Source organism: Tupaia chinensis, unplaced genomic scaffold (genome assembly GCF_000334495.1).
Source record: "Tupaia chinensis unplaced genomic scaffold, TupChi_1.0 Scaffold000076_1, whole genome shotgun sequence".
NCBI lineage: Eukaryota > Metazoa > Chordata > Mammalia > Scandentia > Tupaiidae > Tupaia > Tupaia belangeri.
In genome coordinates, this window is record NW_006159536.1 from 52,726 (window position 1) to 69,144 (window position 16,419).

General features: G+C 40.4%; 1 protein-coding gene across 1 annotated transcript in view; it reads left to right on the forward strand.

Annotated features, from left to right (window-relative positions):
• Positions 1-977: 977 nt before the first annotated feature.
• Positions 978-16,419, forward strand: part of LOC102494693 (uncharacterized protein C2orf80) — a 40,444-nt gene continuing 25,002 nt past the window's right edge. The window contains 5 exon segments of the mRNA XM_014584256.2: positions 978-1,095; positions 4,113-4,194; positions 6,327-6,409; positions 8,594-8,681; positions 9,601-9,672. Of these exon segments, the coding sequence (XP_014439742.2) occupies positions 1,055-1,095; positions 4,113-4,194; positions 6,327-6,409; positions 8,594-8,681; positions 9,601-9,672 (366 nt within the window). The 5' untranslated portion in view covers positions 978-1,054.

A 16,419-nucleotide genomic window follows, 5' to 3' on the forward strand; every position in this document is an offset into this window, starting at 1 on the left:
ATTAATTTGTAATTAATTTCGTCCAAAAGCCATTTTAACAGAAACATCTAGAATAATGTTTGGCAAAATATCTGGATATAGTTGCCCAATTACGTTGATACATAAAATTAATCATTACAATTTGTTTCAAATCCTTTTCTTAAGATTCATTTAATTTTATTTATTATTATTATCATTATTATTAATTTTTAATTTGACCAGAGAGAGAGAGAAAGGAAAAGTGAGAAAGCAAGCTGCCAGGTCCGGGACTCAATCCAAGATCAGTCATGTGGGAGTCAAGTGCCTTAACCACCATGACACCTGCTGGTTTCTGTTTCAAATCCTTTTAAAGAAATAAAACATCACAGCTAGGTTGATATCCTACCTATATCACTTCCTGGGTAGCCCATTTCATAGTGGTGGGTTTTGTAAACTCTTTTTTTGACTTCAGACCCTTTTTGACATTACTACCTGATCTACAATTTTTGGTTCAATGCAGGGATGGGAATTGAAGACATTTGTAATGACCAAAGGCTCTTTCAAGGACTTCCGGTCATAGGAGATTATAGATGAGTTCCATGGAAAACTCTATTATGTATAAGCCACTGCCTTGGAGTGGACTCCACTAGGCATCTCCAGGTTGAACTCACATGGAAAAACTCACGCATATTTGGAGTACCAGCCATCTGTGTTTGGATGGTTCTTCTCAAATCGTTTATTACAGATGTCATTTCTGTTTTACTTCTTAGATTACTGCAAGGATAAGTAAATAAGAAAAGTTGGAAAAGCCTCGAAGGAATAAAAGATGTTAGACAAATGTGAAGTACAGTGTGCTAGCCTCCAGGCAACCTTCATACCTGGAAATTGCTGGATAAGAGGCTTGAACCCTGTGCACTCCTAGATCCCTTCCAGAGCCTGCGATTCCATGACTGGTATTTGGAGTGATAGCATCCCTAATTCAAATTCTCTCTGATTTGCTGCTGTAGCTTTTAGGCTCAGAGAGGCTGGGTCTCCCCAAAGGATCTCAAGTCAGTGTAAACTGCAGATATCGGCTCAGGTGGATAAGCCCTTAATCATGGAAAGAAGGCTCATAAAGAAGGAAATGAAAAAGCTCCTGTAAGTATGACTGAGCATAACTTTATTTATGAAACAGCGTTTGGCTGGTTTCACGTCATAGACAGTCTGAGTCTTGGCAGAGGGTGGAAATCTAAGGAAGAATCAATCCCTGTGCGATAGAAGGCAGCCAGAAGAGGCTCTGACCTCTGTCTCCTGCCAGGCAGGCATCCCGTGTGGTGCGGGTATTCTTAGGAGATTGTGGCTGCTGGGAGCATGCACATCCAATGCAGCCCCCTCTTGGAGCCTGAGAGCAGAGCCCCCAGCCCAGCCAGCCATGGTGGGCGAGATTCACCACCGCAAAGGGCTGGCCTTGCTGGTAGATGGTATAGGAGAGATTCTTGAAAATGTGCCCAAAGGCCCAGCATTTACGTTGCAATTTCTGCCTCTTTTATTGTCAATCATTTTAACTAAATCATTTGTCTTTCTAGCGACATCTGAATTTTTTTAAAAGAGGTTTTGCCTTAAGGTACATGTGCTCGCCAGAGAGAGACAGAGACAGACTGAAACAGCAAGAAAGAAAATGATTGATTAATGGCTTTTAAATCATTTCCCCGATTGGGTGATTGAGTACATGAGCTAGACCTCAAAGCATCAGTTATGACTTCTAACCTCTGGCCCTGTCCTCCTTGGTGCCATTTCATACCCCCCACCACCAGCAAAAAAGGACAAGTCACTATCATTAGTTTCTTGCTAACTCTTCCAGACTTTTTTCATCACATTCAAACCTCTTCTTACACACTGGGAATCCAGCGCCTTTAACCACCACACTATCCACCAGCCCCCACATCTGAATTTTTACTAACACTAAAAAAGAAAACATTAAATTTTCCATAGAAAAAATATTTTTTCCTCTGGTGGTAATTTTATTCTTTTTTAAAATACTTAGTACGTAATAAAGGTTTCACCAACAAATGTTGGTGATAATCATATAAAGACGTTATGTTCTATTTCATATGTATTATAGGCACAACAATAAATCCTTTTCAACAAAGGCCTTGATCATAGTTCCTGTCAGGTGTCCTTTCTGTACCTATAAGAAAATGATCTTTTAACAAGTCCTTAAGAAATGCTTGAATAAACTATGCATGAATTCACATATGTTTACATGTAAGTGTTCAGAAGCCAATATAATAATAAAGAAGAAACCATGATCAGGAATTGCCAGCTCCTCTACACAGCTCAACCAAAGAATTTCAAAAAATCTAAATGCAATTTTATATCCCAAGAATATAGTTAGGCTATTTTAAAATATCTTGAAATTCTATAGCAAAAATTAAATTTTTATCATCTAAAAAAGCTTAAAGAAGGGAACCAGCAGATGGTGTAATATTTACGTTACTGGGCTCCTACCTAGTTGACCGTGGTTCAAGTCCTGAACCTGGCAGCTTAAAACTCACACTGGGCGCATGTGCATGTGTGCCCAAAATCCCAAGAGGACAATGCAGAAGGGACTGTGGCATAGCCAACACTCTGGTGTGTGTGTGGGGGGAATTTCTCCCTTTCTGTCTCTGTCTCTGCACCCTATAGCAAAAATCTCTCTCCAAAAAATAAAAGAAAGAAAGAAAAGCTTAAGGAAGAAGTGTTTTCAGAAGCCATACATACATATCCTGCACACAGTATCGATCCAAAGTGTCTCAGTTTGGTAAATAGACAACCAGAACTGGCCTTACATAAGTTAAATTGTGAGATCTGTAAAACTGTCATTTTCCTGCATCCAATTCCTCTGTCCAGCTTTCTCAGAGTAGTGTCCATTTCTAGTTTCCTCCAAAGGTGCTTATTTTACAAAACTCCTCTTATTACAAGCCACCATTAAAAAAGGATCTGGCAGGATCAGCAGATGGCACAATGGTTATATCACTGGACTTCCACATAGTTGGCCACAGTTAGAGTCTCGACCTGGCAGCTTGAAAGTTATGCTGGCACCTATGTGTGTGTATATCCAAAATCCCAAGAGGACAATGGAGAAGTGATGCAGCGTGGCCATCTTCCTGGGGGGTGATTTCTCACTTTCTGCCTCTCTGTCTCTCTGGTGAGCACATGTGCCCTGTAGCAAATATCTCTTTTTTTAAAGAAAAGAATTTGATAGGGCCAGCCGGTAGCATGCATGGTGGCTAAAGCACTGAATTCTCACACAGCCATCCACGGTTCAAGCCCTCGAGCTGGCAGCTTGTTTTCTCACTTTTCCTATTTGTCTCCCTCTGGTGAGCCCACAAGCCTTGTAGCAAACTAAAAAGTAATAATAATGATAAGTAAAATTAAATAAATAATTCTTAAAAATAAAATGATCTGGTTGTGTTACCCTAAAATAGAATTACTAATACATTCTTATGCATGATTCCTCCTAAAAATATTTTCATTTTAATGAAAAAAAGTCTTAGGACAAAAGAATATATCACTTCAGATGTTTATATATCTGGAATTTATCAACTTTGGACATTCTGCCTGAATTCAATATGGGCAGCACGAGAATATTTATTTTATTTTAAAGAATTATTTATTTAGTTTTTATTTATTATTATTATCTCAACTTGTTATAGGGCACGTGCACTCACCAGAAAGAGACAGAGAGACAGAGAAAAAGAGACAGAGAGAAATTAAGCCATCAGGTCCAGGACTCAAACTGTGGTAAGCCATATGGGAGTCCATCTCCCCAACCACCACGCCATATGCTGGCCCCGGGAATCTTAAATTTAAATCATGAGTCTCAATCCTTTTTATCTTGTAAAACTTTTTCTGTGTGTGGGTATTTTGCATACATTTCTTGGGACCTTCCTATAAATTTCTAATTACATAAGTTTAATTTTCAGATAAATGTGCTTTGCTAATTGTGGTTAGACATTTTAAACCTGTCGTGTTGCAGAATTACCATTTACAGCAATATTGAATATTAACTCAACTGCCTCAGTGCCTTCTCTTGTGTTTTGGTCAAGGAGGGAGGGATTCATAGGAAAGCCTTTTGCTGCAGACGGAGCCCTGTGTCACCTGCAATGGTTCAACACTGCTCTCTTGCTTTTAAGGGGAGATTATATTGGCATCAGACTTCGAGAAAATGAATTTGACCCAAAAGGAAGAAGGCAACTCACCTTTCTAGATGATATGGTAAAGAAAGGCATGCTGATGCGAGTCACATTTGTGTTGTATGTTCTATTCAAGGGACAGAGCAAGGACCTAATCTGTGCAATAAACAAGGCCAACGCTGATCCCCTCCCCACCAAAAAAAATGTCCTTTTCTTCATCTTAACCTCATCTTAAAATCATCCATAGGGTCATTTCAACCCACTAAACAGAAAGCAAAAAGAGAACACGGAAGTCTTGAGAGTCATTTGTTATTATGAAAGAAAACAGTGAAAAAGAAAATGAGTGTAAGGTAAAATGTTACTTGGCATTCAATTTTTTGGACAAAAATAGCTATCACATGGTTTTCAACTTTAATAATTTCTTTGTCATTTGCCATTAGTGGAGAGAAACCAAACAAATGAGTAATTCTAGTATTTCTTGTGTTGGGACCAGCAGATGGTGTAATGATGACATCGCTGGCCTTCCACATAGTCATTGCAGTTTAAGCCCCAGACCTGGTGGCTTTAAACTCATGCTGGGCACAAGTGCGTGTGTCCCCAAGATCTTGAGAGAACAATGGAGAAGGGATTGTGGCGTGACCATCCCCACTGGGAGGTGATTTCTCGCTTTCTGTCTCTCTGTCTCTATCTCTTTGATGAGCACACGTACCCTATAGCAAAAATCTCTCTCAAAATAAATAAATAAATAAACTGTTGTGTTTTTTTTTGTGTTGAAGTTTAGATTCATATTAGGTTCTGAAAGTCCACTTCACAGAAATTGAAGAAGGAGCCACATAAAGATTTAATTTTTAAAGAAATTAGTAAACCCTCAGTTTTTTAATGCTGCCCATTCTTTATTCTTGCATTAATAAGGAAGAACATACCCCGTGCTCACCTCCCCACCCCAAAGTATAACTAAAGCAAAGCAGAGATCACTGATTTTCAACACTTCCCAGAAGCTAAGTAAGTAATTAAGGCTTATTCTCTCTACACACATATTATATGCAAAAATTAAATAGATCAGAGCAGCGCTTCTCAAACTGAATGAGAGTATATTACAGTGCTGTTTTAATTCAGGAGGTCTGGGGTAGAGCTGGAAATTTGCATTTCTGTTGTGCAAACAAGTGATGCCAATCTTGCCAATCCAGGCATCAAACTTTGGACTTGGTTTCAACATCTGACCATGGTTCAGTTTTCCCCTTTATTTATTTATTTATATTCACTTTCAGTTTGGTTGAGTCATTGGAAGAAATAATTACATTGCCTAGAGAATGTTAGAACCTTAGAACTCATGTATAATAAAAACAAAACCAACCTTTCCTTTTCTGGGGAGGGGAATGGAAAGGATAGAAAGAATATTTGGATACATACATAATAAATATGTTTACTAAACAAGAATTCTCTGCAATTACTGGAAAAAGGTGGTCGCTGTGATAGAAATAAACATTTGAATTGGTCTTCAGATTTTTATTGTCCTGAGACTCTCAGCAAGTCACTTAACCAGTTCTCCCTCCAGTCCCTTGCTTTCGCTGGTCCCTCCACCTGGGATTTCCCTCTCCATTGGTAGAAACTGGCCTTACTTAAGTAAGCCTCCTTTATGGAACCTTCCAGGATTCCCCTCACCTCCCCAGGTAGACAAAACATCTCCTCCCTGTGTATTCCCACTGTACTTAGCCTGTGCCCCTAGAAGAGGATTTCTGACTTTCTACTCAGAGAATCAGAATTTGTTCTCTGTGGCCATCTTCCCTCACTCTCACTTTTCTCTATTTTAAAATTTAAGGAGGCTGAGGCCCAGAAAACATCAATTACTCACCCAAGGATATGCCACTAGTTCTTGGCAGCACCTAGATTTGAGATGAGATTCTCTGATTCCCAGCTTACTATTCTTTCCACTGATTTTTTTCTTTCTTTTCCAGAGCACACAAATCAAATCACTGCTCTAGTATGAGATACATTTAATGCGTGAAGAGCCCTAAATATTTCTGACTGAGCATCAGGTTATTAGAGTTAATGATCCTTCCCATTTCGATCATTGCAAAATAGACGAGGCTTGGCCAAACACGATATCTTAAGCATGTAAGCAGATACGTACCTGAGCTAAGCTGCGTAACTCACAGCGTAATTTTTGGCCAGTGTCTGAGCCGGTTCCTTGCTGCCTGTGCTTCTTTTTTTCAGGCGCACTATGACCTGGCCTTCCGTGTTGCTTTGCAATGGCTGGACCATTCAGAAGACCTCACCTGGCTGGAGTGGGAAGAAGTGTAAGTTGAAATAAGTTTTGGGGCTGGCAGGTGACGAGGTGGTTAAGGGCGCCGGATTCCCACATGGCCGACTGTGGTTCCAGTCTTGCATTCTCGCTTTCCCTTTCTCTCTCTCTCTCTCTATCTCTGTCTGGTCAAATTAGAATAATAATAATAATAATAACAACAACAAATGGAATTAAATAAATAAATAATTATTTTTAAAAGAGAAATAAGTTTTTTGTTTTTAAATGAGTGATTATGATTAATGATAGAAGAGTTTCCATCCCCACCTAGCATCTTCTGACATGAGGTTCTCTAATTTGAAAACAGTACAGTAAATATCCCTCTGCAACCAGAACCCTGAGGAATGGTTGCCAGCTTGAGGAAGTCATCTATGTGTTTAGGTATTTGCATCTCTACTGATTGGTACTTATCAGATAAAAAACTTTCTTGTGCAGACTGTTCTGACTTAGAGACATGACTGTACTTTATTGTGTACATGCCATGATTTTGTATTGTTATTTTTTACAATTATTTGTTTCTTTTTTATTTTTAAATTTATTTTTTATTTACATTTAGTCACTGGACATCTCTGTTGTATACAACATGGTTTTTCCCCGTACAAATACAGTGCATATTAGTCAAGTCAAAGACATTACCATATATATTATCATCAACAGATACCTTTTCATTTTTGTGTCCCTTAAATATTTTGTTTGCTTTCTTCCCTGATCCCCTCCCTCTCACCCCCATTACCCACCCCATTCTACACTGATTCTAGTATCTACAATTCGCCTCACTGCTATTATGTGTTTTCCAATCTTTCAGTTTCTGCTATAGAGTACAGACATTTGATATCTATTAAGTTGGGACATACAATGCTTGTCTTTCATAGTCTGGTTTACTTTGCTCATGCCAAGATTCTGAAAATGGCCAGTTCTGTAGAGGAAAGGCCGAACTCTTCCACAGACTGTCCAACTCTTCCTCCCTCCCTCTTTCTTTCTTTCTTTTTCTTTCTCTGTTTCAACAGGGTCTCTCCATATTGTAATGCTTCTTTCTCCCTTATCCTCCTGAATAGCTAGGATTACAAGTGCCCTGTTTAAAGGCGGGCTAGAAATTCAACCTCAGCCTTCCATGTGGTCTTAGCTTGGCAGTGTCCAGCTTGTGCTATTGCAGCTGGGTCAAACACGATATCTTAAGAAGCATGTTAGCAGATACATACCTGAGCTAAGCCGTGTAACTCACAGCGTAATTTTTTCCCCCAAGATTATTGCCATTTTTCTCTCATGTGCAGTGTTCAGACACATTCACACAGTTGGTAAGAATATAGAACTAAGGAGGCTGGAGTTAAATTAGAAGTGAGTTCTTTTTTCTATTCTATGTCCTTGGACTACATGTACATGGATGGATATTAAGGTTTAGTAGTAAGCAGAAAACTTAATTTGAACACCCTTAAGCAAAAAAAAAAAAAAAAAAAAAAAAAAAAAAAAAAAGCTGAAATAAAAAACAACAAAACACTTAATAGATAGGTAGGAGATTTTTATTGCCTCAGTATCTGAAAAGCTTGTAGGTAGGTGTGTCTTAGTCATGGTTTAATTAGAAATTCAAACGGTGTCACAAGGATCTACGTCTTGACTGTGTTTCCTATAGTGAACACTGTTCTTAGTTTCAGCCCTTCATTAAAACATCCAGTCCAGGGGGAAATGGCTTTTTTAAAAGAAGCACAGAATTGTGACTCGACGGCTTTGTTTACTCTGACTTATCTGGGAGTGGACTGGAACACATGGACTAATTTAGTCCACAATATGTTTTCCATCCTTGGAGTCTAGCAGTGCTGTTGACATCCCTAGATCATATGGACTTACAGGGGGGTAAGTCAGTTACCCCTAAGCGAATTGCTGTAAGAATGAGAAAAAATGTGGTAGGTTAAACCATAAACATGCACCACAGTGGCCAGTCTGTTGGTGTTCGATAGCTGCAAAAACATGGATAGATGAAGGCAAATTTTTCATCATCATTGTTGGAAGACTGGAAATTTGAAGTGTGTATTTTACTGAGAGAAGGACAACCACATCAACCTTATAAATAAGCAGAGGGTACCTAGCCATTGCAAATTACTTGTGGATTCATCTAAACTTAGCAGGTGTCCAAAAGAATAAAAATAAATTCTGTACTATTATTTATTCATATTTCCCCCCTTAGGAAAATGCCATTTCATGGCAGACCCATATATCCAAACCGTAGAGAGCGAGAAGCAATGATTTTATCATCCTATGCTGGAATCTTAATGGTAAGGAGAATAACACTATTTGCCTATATGGATATTTCATAGCTATTATATGCATTTTGATCTTAAAGCATACTTAAGTTACTTTTTAACTGATGTTTCTAAATATTTAGGATTTACTAATTAGTAACTGTCTCTTTTTTAAAGAGGTTTTTGCCTTAGGGTGCATGCACTTGCCAGAAAGACAGAGACGATGAGAGAGAAAGTGAGAAATCACCCCATGTGGATGATGGCCATGCCACAATCCTTCTCATTCATTTTTCTCCTGGGATCTTGGGTATACAGGCACATGCACCTGGCATGATTTTCAAGCCACTGGGTCTGGGATTTGAACCATGGTTAGCCATGTAGGAGAACAGAGACATAATAGCTAAGCCATCTGTTGGCCCCAATTTTCTTTTTTTTTTTTTTTTTTTTTTTTTTTGGAGAGGTTTTTGCTATAGGGCGCGTGACAGACAGAGAGAGACAGAGAGATAGAAAGCGAGAAATCACCCCCCAGAGGGGATGGTCACGCCGCAATTCCTTCTCCTCCATTCTCCTCTTGGGATCTTGGGCACGCACGCACACATGCCTGGCGTGAGTTTAAGCCACTGGGTCCGGGACTCGAACCGCGGTCGACCACGTGGGAGTCCAGTGACATAGCCATTATGCTAACTACTGGTCCCCCAATGTCTTATTTTTTAAAACATAATAAAATGACTGACTTTTACTATACTACATTTGAAAACACTTAAGGGGGAAAAAGAAAGGGAAACATACTAATAGGAAAATGGTTATACCTACTTTGTTCAGAAGTTATTTATTTATTGTCTTCGCTACCCAAGCCCAGTACAATATTAGACACACTGGAGCTATAATAGATTTGTTTTGTAATAAAATAATAGACATGATGTGATAATGCATTTTTGTTCTTGTCTAACAGAACAGTATCCCAATCGAGGAAGTCTTTAAAATTTATGGAGCTGATTCCTCTGCCAGTTCTGTTACTACCAAGGTAAGGGTGACCTGGGCTGTCAATATAAGGAATTTCTAGAGAGAATTTATTTAGTTTATAAATTTATAATGTTGGGCTGGCAGGTGGCGTGGTGGTTGAGGGCACTGGATTCCCACATGGCTGACCGTGGTTCGAGTCACGGACCCGGTGGCTTGCTTTCTCAATTTCCCTCTCTCTCTGTCTCTCTCTGGTCAAATGAAAATTATAATAAATAAAATGTTAAATGAAAAAAATAATAAAGCCATATTTGTAAAATGCCTTTCTCATGCAGAGGACTGTACAGTAATAATAATGTATTCTGTGTAAGGTTGAGTAGGAGTAGCAAATAGAGTTAGCGGGCTTGGAGTTTCGATTCTGTTTCGTTGATAATTCATATAACCTCTCACTTACACTTTGTGCCATGTAGCTCTGGTTAGTCCACACTCTTCCCTTATGTGATGCACTGTATCCTCTGGGACGGGGACAAGATCATTCCCTGGTTCATTGCTGTCACATTTCTCTTTCCCAAGTCCTGTAGTTCTTGCAAATCTCGCACAGTAGAAGCAACAATGATCTGGAAGTCCAGAGCCCTCTGTTTGAGCTCTGACTTTACTACTACAGACGCCTAGGCAGAACCCTTGGCCTCTTTGCGCCTCTCTATATTGATTTTTTTAAAAAATTGAGTGTTCTGAATGATCTTTAAGGCCAGTTCACTTTTTGTCAATTGTGAATGAACATTTAACAAACATTTATACCAGGTTATAATTTATTGATCCTTTTACCTTTAAATACTTCTACAAGAAGGATGAAGAAAGGGAAGATGGGGTAGGGGAGGAACATGCAGTGAGTGAGGAGAGTAGAAAGACAGGAGGGTGAGCCAACAGACCACACCCAGGCCTTCTGCTCACACTGTGGATTTTGATGCTCCCACCTAGATGTGGAAGAGACCAGGGAAGGGGCAGGGCTATGGACACAGGAAGTCTGGCCTCCCTCATCTTTACCCACAGACCATACTGTCAACAGTAAGATTATGTAGTGTTCAAGAGCCCACCAGGTCCATCTGAAGAGTCAAATATTTACTAAGGTAATAACTTTGAAATCAGCCTTCCAATCACCCTAATTCACATGTAACCTGATTATAGTCCTCTCTGATCGCCCTAGTTTCAACTCATTCTATTTATTCATTCATTCATTTTTTTAGAATTATTTATTTTAATTAATTATTATTATTTCTTAATTTGCTATAGGGTTTGTGTGCTCACCAGAGAGCAACGTGGGGAGTGGGAGAGGGGAGGGAGAGAGAAAGTGAGAAAGCAAGCCACGAGGTCTAGGACTCAAACCATGGATGGCCATGGTGGGAGTCCAGCACCTTTAACCACCATGCCACCTGTGGGTCCCACGTTCATTCATTTTTAATTTGTTTGTTCACTCAGTGTGGTTATAGGTGCAGGAGACCCAATAACGAGCCAGACAAGATTAATTCTGTTATAGATGTTATATCCTTCATTGGACCTACCTTGGTCGAGATACAAGCCACCCCATAGCCAAATGATCCTCAGAGACCAAGTTGTATTTGGCTTTTAAAGAGCCAAGCTCTCTGGGTTCTTTGGATAGCCAAGCAAACCATACTGCTGCATTTTCACTTCTTTTTCCTGCAGCTTTCTCCCTGCAGGCTGCCCTCTTCTTACCTTTCCTCAATCTTCCAACACACACACACACAAAACACTGAGCCTCAAACTGCTTTGTTTCAGTCACTGTTTTCATCTCATCTCCTAGTGCCTGGGTTAGGTCAAGGGTGGGCATCAGGCTCTCCTGACTAATTAGTCTCAACTCAGGGGGCCAAAGGATAAGTATTAAAAAATCCATCCTGGGGACCAGCAGTTAGCGTAATGGCTATGTTGCTGGACTCCCACATAGTCGACCGCAGTTCAAGTCCCGGACTCGGTGGCTTAAACTCACGCCGGGCACGTGTGCGTGCGTGCCCAAGATCCCGAGAGGAGAATGGAGGAGAAGGGATTGCGGCGTGGCCATCCCCCCTGGGGGGTGATTTCTCGCTTTCTGTCTCTCTGTCTCTCTCTGTCTGTCTGGCAAGTGCACGCGCCCTATAGAAAAAGCCTATCAAAAAAAAAAATCCATCCTGGAGGTCACAACGCTATGAACTCTTCGGTTTTGGCTGGACCATTAACTAAGAAGATTTGCAAATATGGTGTCCGAATAGCTCAGGTGAGTCAGGCTCATTCAAAGGGGCTAGGACAGGAAAACGTGCTGTTTAAGGTGGGCCAGCCAATCATTTTTTCATTAAAGAACCTTTGTTCAGTGCCTTCTCTGGTCCTGACATGGTCCCCAATCTCACAATCCGTGACCAATAACAAGCCCAGGTGTGTACATAGACTATATAATGACCAGAAACCGATGGCGTCCAGAGGGAGCCTTTTTTTTAAGGGCCTGTGTTTGTTTATTGGTATGGGATGTGACTGTGGGCTCATTTGTTTTGTTTGTTTCTTTGTGGGAGTTTTTGTAATGTTTAACACTAGAATTCTTTTTTTTTTTTGCCAGAGGATCCAGCAGATGGCATAGTGGTTACATTGCTAGACTCTCATTTAACCAACTATGGTTCAAGTCACAGACTCAGTGGCTTTAAAAAAATGCTGGGCACCTACGTGTTTGTGCCCAACGCTGGGCACATGCGTGTTTGTGCCCAAGATCCTGGGAAGAGAATGGAGAAGGAATTGCAGCATGGCCATCCCCTCTGGGGGTTGATTTCTCACTTTCCCTCTCACTGCCTCTGTCTCTCTCTAGTGAGCACATGTACCCTATGGCAAAAAGCTTTAAAAAATAAGTAAATAAATAAATAAACACATAAATAAATAAATAAAATTTGCCAGAGGGTGTGTGCATTCATCAGAGAGACAGAGAGAGAGAGAGGAAGAAAACACTGTCCATGGGGAATGGACACACTGCAATCCCTCCTCTTCCATTTCTTCCACCTTTTGGGATTTTGGACACACACACACGTGTACCCAGCATGTTTTGCAAACTGTCCGGTCCCAGACCTGAATCACACATTCGGCCATGTGGGATTCAACTCTTCATCACCAGGCCACAGGCTGGCTCCGACACTGCGATTCTATAGCCTAGCTGTCTAGGTTTGAATCTCAACTCCATCAGTTACAAGCACAAAAACCTTGGACCCATTTTCTAACCTCTATGAGCTTCGATTTCATCTGTAAAAACAGGAACAAGAAGATGGGGTTGTTGTGGGAATGAAGTGAGTTATTACCAGCAAAGCCCTTAGAGTTTGGCACATGGTAACCTCAGAAAACTACTGTTAAGGTTCTGGTACTTGAGGTCTGAGTATCTGATTTATTCTATATTCCTCTAAATCAGGATATTTTAACATCTTGGCCAAGTAATCTTTATTCTGTGTGCAGGAGTTGGTGTGGGGGGCTGGGAGCTGCCCTGTGCATTGCAGGATGTTCAGCACATTCTTAGCCACTATCCTTTAGCTTCAAGTAGCTTCTCTCTAGTTATGACAGTTAAAAATGTCTCTAGACTTTGCCAAATGTTCCTGAATGTCCAGATGTTATCAAAAATATATGTGGTTAAGAACTACCATTTTCTAAATACTCAAAATCAAACACTAAATACTCAAAATAAAATTAACTATGAGAAGATTTCGAGTAGTTCATGGAGAAATAGAATTAAAGTATGAGTTCAGGGACCAGCAGATGGCATGGCGGTTAAGGTGCTGGACTCTCATATGGCAGACCGTGGTTCAAGTCTCAAACAAAGTGACTTGAAAATCTCGCTGGGCGCCTGTGTGCACATGCCCAAGATTCCAAGAGAAGAATGGAAGAGAAGAGGTTACGGTGTGGCCATTGCCCCTGGGGAAGTGATGCCTCACTTGTCCTCTCTTTGTCTCTCTCTAGCAAGCACATGTGCCCTATGGCCAAAAACCTAAAACACAAAAAATTATTTTGGTGCAAGAAAAAATTTTAATTCATGCGTAGATTTGTTTTTGTTTTAGAGAGAGATTTTTTGCTATAGGCGTGTAAACTTGCCAGACAGACAGAGACAGAGAGACAGAAAGCAAGAAATCACTGGGGGAGACCTGAGAGATATGCTCCTCCGTTCTCCTCTCAGAATTCTGGGTGTATACATACATGAGCCTGGTCCGTATTAAGATCTTCAAAAATTAAATAGCTTGAACCAGCAGATGGCATAATGGTTATGTCGCTGGACTCTAATGTAGTCAATAGTGGTTCAAGTCCTGGACCCGGTAGCTTAAAACTCACACTGGGTGCATGTGCGTGTGTGCCCCAAAATCCCAAGAGGAGAATGGAGATGGGATTGTGGTATGGCCATCTCCCCTGGGGGTAATTTCTCTTTCTGTCTCTCTGTCTCTCCAGCAAGTGCATGCACCTAAACAAAAACCCCTCCTTAAAAAAAAAAAAAAAAAAAAAAATTAAATGACTGATCAAGCATCTCTATATATTATTAATACGATGTAAACTTTTTCTTTTTGGGACACCCAACTATCATTATTGCAGAGGGTATAATGTGAGCTACCAGCATAGAGTCTTGAGTTCTTTCCCCTGAGTCCCACAAGCCCTTCCCTGCCGCTAGAATACCAACTCAGGCCTCTCTCCTGTGGCTACGCATCAGCTCCACTCAGGACCTTCTTCAGATCTTGAATAAGCAATTAGCAGGACTTCTCAATGGAAATGTAGCATTTAAAAGAGTCAACTGCAAGACTACTTTCTAATTAGTCCTCTAGGATTTAATATAATTTTTAAAATGGTTTTTAACTAAAGAGAGATGGAGTTATTAAAAAAAAAAAAAGACATTGCCAAAGGCTTTCTTATAACTGCTGCATATATCCAGGTGACCTTGAATTCCCTCCGATACAATGTCTCCTAAGCAGCAGCTCAAATCCTTCCCAAGCAAAAGCTTAAAATTCTGCCGAATACTAATCAGATTATGCAAAAAAAAAAAAAAAAAAAATTAAATGACTGATCAAGCATCTCTATATATTATTAATACGATGTAAACTTTTTCTTTTTGGGACACCCAACTATCATTATTGCAGAGGGTATAATGTGAGCTACCAGCATAGAGTCTTGAGTTCTTTCCCCTGAGTCCCACAAGCCCTTCCCTGCCGCTAGAATACCAACTCAGGCCTCTCTCCTGTGGCTACGCATCAGCTCCACTCAGGACCTTCTTCAGATCTTGAATAAGCAATTAGCAGGACTTCTCAATGGAAATGTAGCATTTAAAAGAGTCAACTGCAAGACTACTTTCTAATTAGTCCTCTAGGATTTAATATAATTTTTAAAATGGTTTTTAACTAAAGAGAGATGGAGTTATTAAAAAAAAAAAAAGACATTGCCAAAGGCTTTCTTATAACTGCTGCATATATCCAGGTGACCTTGAATTCCCTCCGATACAATGTCTCCTAAGCAGCAGCTCAAATCCTTCCCAAGCAAAAGCTTAAAATTCTGCCGAATACTAATCAGATTATGCAGATTTTCTGGCCACTGAACAGGCCACATAATACAGTACATGTACTGTACTCAGGCTTCATGCTTTCTCCAGGAATCTTTGCTGCCACCTGCTGACCAAAAGGCATCACAGTATTGTCCCACCATCAGTCTGGGATTCTGCCTCCTGACACTGAGCTGTATTTTGCTGAGAGGGAGCTTTTTTTATTGCTGCTGAGGACTCTGGACCCATAGGGGGAAAAAAAAAATCTAACTAAGGGCCTTACACGAGTGAGGGTTATTTTCAACTAGCTTCAGATAAACCCGAAATGTCCTACTCCACTTTAGACTGAAGAAATCAATCTTCCTTCAACAAATAAAGCAAGTGATAAAAATATTCTTTAGCTCCATTTCATGGAGGAGAGGAAACAGAAAGAGAGGCAGGGAGGTTAAAAAGGGGCACAGCAAAGAGAGGAAAGAGACAAGGGAAGGAGAACAGAGAACACCAGAACCTCTACTTCCCTTTTCCCTTCCTGAAACCACATTGCCAGTGCCTGACCAACTATCATTCAAGTCCATCCAGCTAACGTCGAAGTCCAGGGCATGCTTTTCAGAGGCCAGCAGACGGGTGTTCGATCCCAGGGTGCTGTCTCTTGCTAGCTGTGTGGCCTTGGACAACTTATTTAACTCCTCTGATTCCCAATTTCACCATATGTGAATAGTCATGTCTAACTAGGCTGGTTACCTTTACTTAACAACACTTCATTGTTCTGAGGACTCAGTGAGACCAGGCGTATCAAGTCACATGACGTCTGTTTCCACTCCGAAAAATCCCATTGCCCTAAGCATGATTGCGCTGACAGCCATTGTTAGAAACTCTGCACCGTGCATCTCAGTGCACCGTCCATGGCAAGGTTTAGTGAGTTGCTACTCCCGGCTGAAAGGCAGGTGAAGATTACTGTCTATGCCTGTTCTCTATCCCATAATGATTTACCTCCATTCAAGGGCCTCCTTTGTACAAGTTCTTCTATGCCTTCATACATGTCTAGTCTTCCTCCTTTCAACCTTCCAGTTAGAAGACCTTTTTTTTTAAAGAATTATTTTATTTTATCTGTATTTATTTTATTTTGACCAGAGAGGTACAGAGATAAAGAGAGAGAGAGAGAGACAGATAAAAAGAGAGAAAGCAAGCAAGCTGCCAGATCCGAGATTTGAATAGTGGTCGACCATATGGTAGTCCAGTGCCCTTAACCACCACACCACCTGCAAGCCCCAGAAGACATTTTTA